The sequence below is a fragment of the Musa acuminata genome, chromosome BXJ3-8, assembly GCF_036884655.1.
Source record: "Musa acuminata AAA Group cultivar baxijiao chromosome BXJ3-8, Cavendish_Baxijiao_AAA, whole genome shotgun sequence".
NCBI lineage: Eukaryota > Viridiplantae > Streptophyta > Magnoliopsida > Zingiberales > Musaceae > Musa > Musa acuminata.
The window spans coordinates 13,484,943-13,494,808 of NC_088356.1; the positions used below are offsets into that span (position 1 = coordinate 13,484,943).

Sequence of the window (9,866 nt, forward strand, 5' to 3'; positions counted from 1 at the left end):
GTAGGGCCATGGGCATGGTAGCACCATGGTACCAAAAAGGCGAGACTTCCATGAAAGTCATTGATCCCTTGCTCTCATGGAGGGAGAGCGCTTGGTCATGAAAGGGGCCGAGGAGGTAGAGCATATAAAGGCAAACTCCAAATACCAAGACAAGACTGAAGGGCAGAGTCTAAGGAACTTCATAAGACCGGTGTCAACGAGCTTCTCATCAAGATAACCAAAAATGAAGGACTTTGGGTCATGCAAGAGTGCACGACCAAGGAACGAAGTAGGCAGTACGCAGTGCTATACCTTTGCTATTCGGTGGAGTAGGCGGCTAGGTTGATGGAGAAGACGATACAATCTCATAGGCGACCAAAATTATTAAAGACTTACTCTAAGTTAGGGTGAAAACTTCCTGCATTCCAGAAGTTCGATGGCATTAAGAAGGTGAATCATATTAGCTAACTCAACGCAAGGAGTGGAAACACTTCAAGTGCTTCAGAAGTGTGAGCAAAGAGCAGGCGAAGGCTAGTAACTAGCTCGATACATGGAGTACAACCTCGAGGAGGCGGGCGAAGTCAAGTAACCATTGCCTTCTCAACTCTTAAGAGAATTAGTGAAACCAAGTACCCCAATTCTCTTATCTATCCAGTAGAGAAGCTCTGCACAGGTTCAAAGACCCTTCGAAGATAATAGAAGACAATAGTTATCAAATCCTCACTAATAGAGATTAGTGCTATTAAGAGTAGACTATCTGCTTCATTTCCCAACAGAATGCTAATTAAAAGTGGAAGTGATGTGAATCTACTTGGAAGTGACAACTAAATGAAAGAAGAGTCGATAGACATTTTGTGGAGGAATAACCCAAAACTTCGAAAGTTTACGAGGCGATGCTCATTAAAACTCCAACAAGGATCCACCCAATTCAAGTAGCATGTGATATTTGAGAGACTGGCGCATAGTAAGGATGGTCTTTTCCTTCATCTGGAGGATCCGCAGGAACCAACAGAGATCAACACAACTCAGCCAACCCCACACTAGAGTCAGAGTCATTGGCGAGTTCAAGCAGCATGGCGGATCAAAGGTTCGACTACTCCAAAACAGCAACGGAGAGCGGCTAGGAGCCAAGAGGCACATTGCAGCTGGAGTAGAAGATTGAAGACTCAGCAAAGGCGAGGAGTTGCAGTATCAGCAGGGGCTTCGACGAGGACGTCGAAGGAATAAGTGGGGGAGAATGTCACAGACAAACTTCTAAACATGATGTTTGATGTAATTCTTATGTATGTCCGTATCTTTTGGTATGTTCATGCTTTGTACAGCATGTAAAGGGACGGCCGAAGGCTTAATAGTCCCATTTTAGTTGGGTTTGGTGGCCGCTTTAGGCTTATAAATAAAGGTTGTATCATGTGGACACTTATAAGAGATTTTCGATCTATAGTGGACCATTTTGACCCTTTGTTGTGCAATTGTTTAGAGCTTGTAAAGTTTGTTTGTAATTTGCATTGTCTATGAAGTGTTTTCGGAAATGTTTGCTTGTGGATCCCGAGTGAGGAGTTTTTTCTAACCCGTCTTCTCTTTTATGGGTCCTAAGGGACCATGGGAGGTTTTAGGGAGGCTGACCTTTACGAACAGACATGCAAGGGTACCGCACGACCTAGGCAAAACCAGTTATGTCCATGACACATGGGTGTAGTGCCCGCAAGCGTCGCACTTGCGGGCGCCGCGCTTGCGGGTGCTGTGTCACCTACAGGTGTCGCCCTTGCAAGCAAGCCACCCGCACACAGCTCACCCCTATGGGCAGGTCGCCCGCGGGCCCTGTGCTCGTAGGCTGCGCCCGCGGGTGGGGCACCCGTGGGCTGCCAGCTTCCCGCTGGTCGGTTGCTGCAGGCGCACATCCTACTAGTGCGTTGGCGCTATGCTACCTTCTTGCGGTCGCCGCCCTTATGGCTGTCGCTGTAGGAGGCTGTACACACGCAGAAGGCAGCAAGCTACCATCTGCGAGGGTAGTAAGGGCAACAACAGTTATTGCTCTTTCTCGTTTTTGCATCAATGATTTTTACATCAAAAGCTTTTCCAAAACATAACACACGTAGTTCAAAACCAATCTTTCGCATGAACAACCTAGCTCTAATACCACTGTAAGAAAATCTAGGGGCGATATCACATGCGCAGCAGAAGAATATTAAAAACAAATTCCTCAATTTCTCAAAGATGTGTTCTAGGAGAGGGTGTTACCTAGGGAGATCGTATATCCCTGAATTCATATAGATTTCTAAGAGAGGGTGAAGGAAGTCAAGTGTCCTCCTTGCTAGTCATAGGTGCCCAACAAGCTAATCACATGAGTAATGGCACGTGTGATTTGACACATAATCTTTTTACTTATTATATTTTGGCATTTATCACTTTATATTGACTATTGCATATTTGCATTTATATATTGTGATGTCCTTGGATCTGTACAATAGAAATTGGATCGTGATGAGATCACGATAATGAGACTAATTCGCCTTTAAACATATATCCTAAATATTCCCGATCATAGGTTACTTGAGAGGGACATTGAGATAATCGGATAGACTGGTTTACTATATACCCGTCCATATGATGGATGTAGTTGGTCTCATAGTTGTCTCCTCTCTAGCGGTGATCCACACAATAAGGCTGTGACGATGCTCCTCAAAACTTTAAGCTTGCTATCTAAGAAGGAGAGGGGGAGGAGAATAGGAGAGGTAACCCAAAGAAGCTCTAGCCTTTGAACCATTGGTTCCCTCCTATTTATAGAGGTCTTTTGTAAATTTAACCATAATGGATCCTGTATTATTGGGTATTGAATCTCCATCCAACTACCTAAGCCTCTTAGATTAGTGGATCTCTATCCAATAATCTCTCATTGACTCTTATTATATCTCATTCATAGGATCAAATAATTCATGAGCTTATTGGATATCAAATAAGATAGGGGCTCCGGCGGATATCTCATATTCGAATCTCTACCCATCGCAACGCCTACCATATATGTACCCTTTAGGCCCAATATCGAGCTGGTCATGAGTCATACCTGTCAGAACTCCTTCTGGGATAGTGAATTATTATCTCCATAATAATTCACTTGACTCATCGACTATAGACATACTAGGCCACTATGTTGGAGTCCCCAGACGAAATAGGAGAATCTAATCCATTGGATTTGTTTGTCCTCCGTTACTATATACCTATAGTCCCTTATCCATCTAATATCCCAGTGACTATATACCGGGCATGGTGCTATTAGACACATACGGTTTCCACTCGAGTCTCGCTCTAATCGGATTCTCCTAGAGAACTGTTTCTCTCTCAATCCGAATGACCCTAGCTAGGGATTTTCCTGAGCAAGTACACATGGGATATTCCTCTCATGACACCTAGAGTGGATGATCCTCTATCAATACTCAATAGTCCTCGTAAGGTTGGCTACCACTCCCGATGACCGGTTGTGCTAGATCTGGAACCTCCAGACTTATAAGTCCAATATCAAAAATTGAAGTACTCATACAGGACATCTTTGGTATCTCAAGTCTAAGGACCAGATACACCACTAGGACTATGGAATCGCTGTCTAATAATAAGGCATCATCAACCATCTAGCATTTCGTAAGCGGCTCAATTAGTAAACTCATTCTTCAATGAGCACCTATACTATATCTCTAGTGTCCCCACACGAGCAGCTATGAGACTAGTTGCATCCATCATATGGATGGGTATACAGCACACCAATCTATCCGATTATCTCGATGTCCCTCTCGAGTAACCTATAACCGGGATTATTTAGGATCTGTGTTTAAAGGCGAATCTGTCTCATTATCGTGATCTCATCACGATTCGATTCCTATTGCATAGATCCATAGACATTATAATATATTCAAGAAACAAGCAATATAAAGTGATAAAATGTCAAATAATAATAAGTAAAAAGACTACGTGTCAAGTCACACCGGTCATCACTCAAGTGATTGGCTTGTAGGCACCTATGACTAGCAAATGCAACCTGAGGGATTCGTGTCCAAGTAGTATCCAGATAAGGTATGCATGTTGCTTAAGTCCATTATAAACTAAAGCAGGCTCCCCGAAGTTGGAACATAAGATTTGATGAGGCGATCAGATCTTATGACTTCGTTAAGAACGAAGATGAGCCTTACGTGTATAAAAAGGTAAGTGAGAGCGCTATCACCTTCTTGGTGTTATCTGTGAATGACATCATAATAATTGGGAATACTCTCAACATTAAAGGCTTGGCTATCTAGACACTTCTCCATGGAAGACTTAAGGCGAAGCATCCTATATTTTAGGGATTTGGATCTATAGAGATAGATTTAAGAGGATGCTTAGCTTATCTCAATCCAGGTGCATAGACATCATTATCAAAAGGTTTGATATGAAATATTTCAAGAGAGGTCTTATATTAATGAGACATGGAATTTTACTTTCTCATAGTATATGTTCACCTTGAATGGGGAGCTGGAATATTTCCAAGTAAGATACTACTACTGACTTGACCATGAAGGCAGAATATATTACTACGACAAAAGCAACAAAAGAGGGGGTCTGGATAAAGAAGTTCATCAAAGATTTGAGAGTCGTATTGAGTAGCATAGAACTGATTCCTATATATTATGATAATAATGGGGCGATCTCTCAAGCGAAGGAACCTAGGTCTCATCAAAAGCATTTTGAGGAGGTTCTAGCTTATTAGAGAGATTGTGGCCCATGAAGGTATACCAATGTCTTCCAAAGATAATATTGTAGATCCACTAACGAAACCATTGTCTTAGATTATATTTGAGCATCACAAAGGTTTGATGGAGATCAGACACATGTGATTGGCTTTAGTTCAAGTGAGAGATAGTTAGTTATAGGTGCCCTACAAGCTAATCACGTAAGTGATGGCACCTGTGACATGTTGCGCCGATCTCTTTGCTTATTATTACTGATATTTTATCATATATTATCTAGATGTATATTGTGATATCCTTGGATCTATGCAATGGGAATCAGATTGTGATGAGATCATGATAATGAGACTGATTCACCTTTAAACACAAATCCTAAATCATCCCGGTCATAGGTTACTCGAGAAGGACATCGAGAGAACCAAATAGACCGGTGCATTGTATACTCATCCATATGATGGATCCGCTTACGGAATGCTTGATGGTTAATGATACCTAATGTCAGACAATGATTCTGTAGTCCCAGTTGTATGTCTAGTCCTTAGACTTGAGACACTAAAGATATCTTGACGTCATATTTATAAGTTTGAAAGTTTCAGATATGGTATAACCAATTCTAGGGAATGACAGCCAACCTTACGAAGGCAATTTAGTATCAATAGAGGATCATCCACTCTTAGTATCACGAGAGAAATATCTCATGTGTGCTTGATCAAACAAAATCTCTAGCCAGAGTCGTTCAGATTGAGAGAGAATGAGTTCTCCAAGAGAATCCGATTAGAGCGAGACTCGGATAGGATTTTGTATGGGCCTAACATTACTGTATCCTATATACGGTCTCTAGGATATTAGATGGATGAGGGACTATAGACACATGGTAACTGTGGATAGATAAGTTTACCATATTAGATTCCCCTATACCATTTGGGGACTATGACGTAGTGATCTAGTATAACCATAGTCGATGAATCGATGAATTATTATAGAGATAATAATTTACTATATCAGAAGAAGTTCTGATCGGATCGATTCATGGTCAGCTCGGTATCGGGCCTAGAGGGTCACATATATATGATGAATGTTACGAGAGTAGAAGTATGGATATAAGATATTCATAGAGCCCTTAGTTTAGATCCTATGGATAAGATCTAATTACATAATTGCATAGAGATCCAATTGGATAGAGATCCAATTGAATTGAGATCTAATGAGGATAGGATCCATTAAGGATTAAGCTACTTGCACCATTATAAATAGGAGGAACCTCATGGTTCATAGGCTAGAACTGTTGGTGGTCGCCCCTCCTATTCTCTTTAGCCCTCTTCTCCTCCTCTTTGGCTCTAGGAGCCTTGCGATGCACGTGGAGAAAGAGATCCAACAACGATCTAAGGAGCATCGTCGCTGCATTTGTTGTATGGATCACCACTAGAGTGGAGTACGCGAGTTCTCCTTCATTCACTCTATCAAATTTAGAAATTTCAGGGATATACGATCTCCCTAAGTAACACTTCTAACATGATATATGCGATTTTTCAATTTTACGATTTTCTCATATACCAATCGTTGTACAATGACCAAGTACTTAATTTTGTGAAATCTAGTTTTGTTTTTATTTTTCGTTGTGCATGAGGTGCCAACCCATGATTTTCCAATAGTATGAAGGTTCTCTCCTAAGCTTGTTAAAAGGAGAAAAGCTATAAAAAGGATAGTTGATCTTCATCCATTAGAAAAAATATTGATAGTGAAAGCCGATGACCTCGAAGGAAAAGGAATCAAGAGTGGTCGTTAGTCAAAAAAATTTTGAACCACTATAAATCGATTTGTTTTCCTTCTCTTACTTTTGATTTGTTATTGATTACTTATTTGCATTACTTACAACTCTTACTTGCATTTTTGGTTAATCATATTTCTAGTATGGATTTATCAATTAAACTTCAAAATCGATTAAAATTAGAAGGTACACCATCTCTACAAAGGACTATGATATCCCAAATTTAAAAATTTTAATTTTTTCCGTATATAGATACTAACTTTACAAGAAAAAGACTTCTTGGACATTGGATATGTTTTATGATCGCGTAAGAAGTAAAATTTTTTGACATTATCCATAGCTAAAGTGGAATATATTGCAATAGGAGCATTTTGTGCATAATTGATATGGATGAGACACATTGACTTTAAAATCGAGATGTCGGAACATAAGTTGATATGATAGAAGATCCACCAATGATATGATGAAAGATTTAATAATATGCAGAGAACTCTTATGTTGGTCGAAATTAATTTTAAAAATGAGCTAATTCCAACGAAAACAATTAAGGGTTAAAAGTGAATAGTAAATGATCGTACCTACGTCTTTACTAGGCCATCATTGGGCTTGGCAGTAGCATAGCCCAAAGATTATACTACCTAGGTCAAGTAATATTACCTAGCTTAGGTGTTAGTATCATATGAGTCACCAAATGATGTGTTTCAATTTTGTTGCTAACATCCAATGATCATATCACTAATGTATCTTTATTTTTTAGTATTTTTTCTTAATTTACTCTATATTTTTAAGGTTTTAGGGCCTATAAATACCGTCTTCATGTTTGGCTAGTGAGAGCATCTATTGTGCTTGCATTGTTTTCCGATTCTCTATTAGAGGTTTGATTTTTATCTACTTTTTGGGCTTTAGTTGGATGACTAAGTTATAGAGATACTTATAAAAGATTGAATATTTCAAGCACAAGCATTTTTTACCAATGCTTTGATAAAAGAAAGTTGTGGAGGATTGTTGATCTTCAAACTTTGGAGAAAAAAAAAACCAGTGAACGTCCTCATAGATAGATAAAATAAGAATAGATTGTAGATCAAAAATATTGAACCACTAATTTTTAGTATGTCTCCCTATCTTATTTTTATGTTTTTCTCCTGTTTTTACTTACGAATCCCAAAATAATCAAAATGATTGAAAAACTTCTGTCAAGAGACTGAGAATATAGTTGATAATGAAGTTGACACAATAAACGTGGCAAAATTTCTAAATAAAGATATGACAAATATCTACATCAAACTATATATTTTTAAGAATGTGTTTTTATTTCTATTTATTTTGAAAATGGCTATACCAAGAAACGTGTGTGATTTTTAATTTTTCCAAACATGATTTGTGAAGTGTCACGCCACTCATCAAAACCCCTCGTAATCGGAGAACTAATTGGCCTTTCTCCATGATAGTTGCCATCTCGTGAGGTTTCAAAAAATACGTTGGGCTGCTGGTTTTATATAAATTACTTGTCATACAAACAATTATTATGGTACAAACAAATCTGATACAAAAGAATATTCTCAGAACATAACTTCGATAATCATTAACTTATCCTTACATAGCTCTCACTGCATCAAACCTGGGCTCTTTGGCCGTGAACTTCTGCTTCACGTACACCTCCATGTAATCCCCGAAAACAAACTTGGGGTACAAAGCTGGAGCGTCGTCGTTGCTGATTCCCGGAGTGATGGTGGCCTTCAAGGAGGGGTTGTAGAACGAAGCAATGGAGCGGCGGTTGCCATCGCTGGTCGTGAGCACGCGGTGCCACACGCTCTTGTAGCGACCGTTGCTGAGTACTTCGATCTGGTCTCCGGTGTTGATGACGATGGCATTGGCCACAGGCTGCACATCGATCCACTTCCCATCTTTTAGGATCTGGAGGCCACCAACTTGGTCGTCCTGGAAGAGGAGGATGACACCGCCAGCATCGGTGTGGGCGCGAAGGCCGTTTACGAGGTCCAGGCGCGGGCATGGCGGATAGTGGCTCACCTTGGTGCCGAAGAAGGGCTGGTGCTCACCGTTTCCTGAGAATACTTTCTTGATGTAGCCATTCTCAAACCCCATATTCTCATCCATTACTTCCATCACTTTCTCAGCCAGCTTCCTCAGCTCTTCCCTGTACTCCTTCATGATCTCGCTGCATGAAGAGAGCAAACGTCAACAACTTTGGCGACAACCGTCATATTATGAGTAGCAAATCAAAGATCCACAATCCAATTCTTGCGCTGGGGCAGCTAGCTATTCAGCAGTGATTATAATTGACTTTCTAATGTTGTTCATTCGTTTATGTGGAACAGGGAATGGAACAAGCAGCATCGGAGCTTCGTGAATGAAGTACCTGAACTCCGGAGGGTTGGACGGCCATTCGTTGTCGTCCTGGAGAAGGAAAACATCCTCCCAGTCCACGTTATCCAAGCGCTTAACATCGGCCTCTTCCCCTTCTTTTTCCACCAGTTTGTTCAACAGCTGCACTGGTTTGGATCCCTTGAAGCCCTTCGCTCTGAGCCGATAGCACTCCGAGCATACCTTCTTCACGCGATCCAGAAGCTCCACCGGAATCCCATGGTTCACCAGCTGCAAGCACATTAGATTACTTGGAATAAGTACCAGCATCATGTTCGGAAGAACCATGGACGGGAGAAAGGAAGAAGATCGGGAACTTGAAAGCACATCCTCCATGACAACAGACCTGAAAGAATCCCCATTCTTCACATCCATTGGCAATCTGTGCCAAAGTTTCGGCTCTTTGCTTGCCCTTCAACTTTGAGAAATCAATGACTGGAATGGCCATTTCTAACAAAAGATTTATTTTCTGAGAAGACGGATGCGATGCTTTGGTTGAACTTTGCTTCTTGAGTTCGATGAAAAGAAATGGAGCTACTTGGGGCTTTTTATAGTGCAAAGATTGAGCTTCACTTCAGATCTTACGTACAAATCAAAGGAAGAAAAGAGGAAGTATGCCAAGTGTTGTTGGTCAACCTTTCTTTTCCTTGGTTATTAGAAAGAGACAAAGACTTGTTTGTCAACCTTTCTTTTCCTTGGCAAAGACCACAAGTACTTATTAGAAAGAGACAAAGACCACAAGTACTTCCACACGGCAAACCATCCAAATCATCTTGATTCACTCGTGAAATAAATGGACAAAATGATGATATGGCCAGAACGTTCATCACGTTAATAAGGTGGCTTCGGCACGTACGAGACGATCATGGCAGGCTTCCAGGATGATTAATATCCAGCTCAGCTTGTACTGGTTTTGTCATTGGATTGCATCATTTGCAACGTGGGGCTGCTTGACTTGGTCATAAGAATGTTCATCACGTTAATAAGGTGGCTTCGGCATGTACGAGACGATCATGGCAGGCTTC

The 9,866-nt window shown here is 40.6% G+C and overlaps 1 protein-coding gene across 1 annotated transcript; it reads right to left on the reverse strand.

Annotated features, from left to right (window-relative positions):
* Nucleotides 1-8,000: 8,000 nt before the first annotated feature.
* LOC103974656 (1-aminocyclopropane-1-carboxylate oxidase-like) lies at nucleotides 8,001-9,358 on the reverse strand. Its single transcript, XM_009389525.3, has 3 exons — nucleotides 9,188-9,358; nucleotides 8,837-9,072; nucleotides 8,001-8,635 (listed from the first exon to the last, which is right to left on the reverse strand). The coding sequence occupies exons 1-3, from the start codon at nucleotides 9,287-9,289 to the stop codon at nucleotides 8,053-8,055; spliced, it is 921 nt and encodes a 306-aa protein (XP_009387800.1). The 5' UTR covers nucleotides 9,290-9,358; the 3' UTR covers nucleotides 8,001-8,052.
* Nucleotides 9,359-9,866: the final 508 nt, after the last annotated feature.

Excerpts from the sequence above, each read along its gene's own strand:
- LOC103974656 (XM_009389525.3), bottom strand. The coding sequence starts at position 9,289 with ATGGCCATTCCAGTCATTGATTTCTCAAAGTTGAAGGGCAAGCAAAGA. Across the intron at positions 9,073-9,187 it reads AAGAATGGGGATTCTTTCAG|CTGGTGAACCATGGGATTCC; the intron begins GTCTGTTGTCAT and ends ATGTGCTTGCAG. Across the intron at positions 8,636-8,836 it reads TCCAACCCTCCGGAGTTCAG|CGAGATCATGAAGGAGTACA; the intron begins GTACTTCATTCA and ends CTCTTCATGCAG.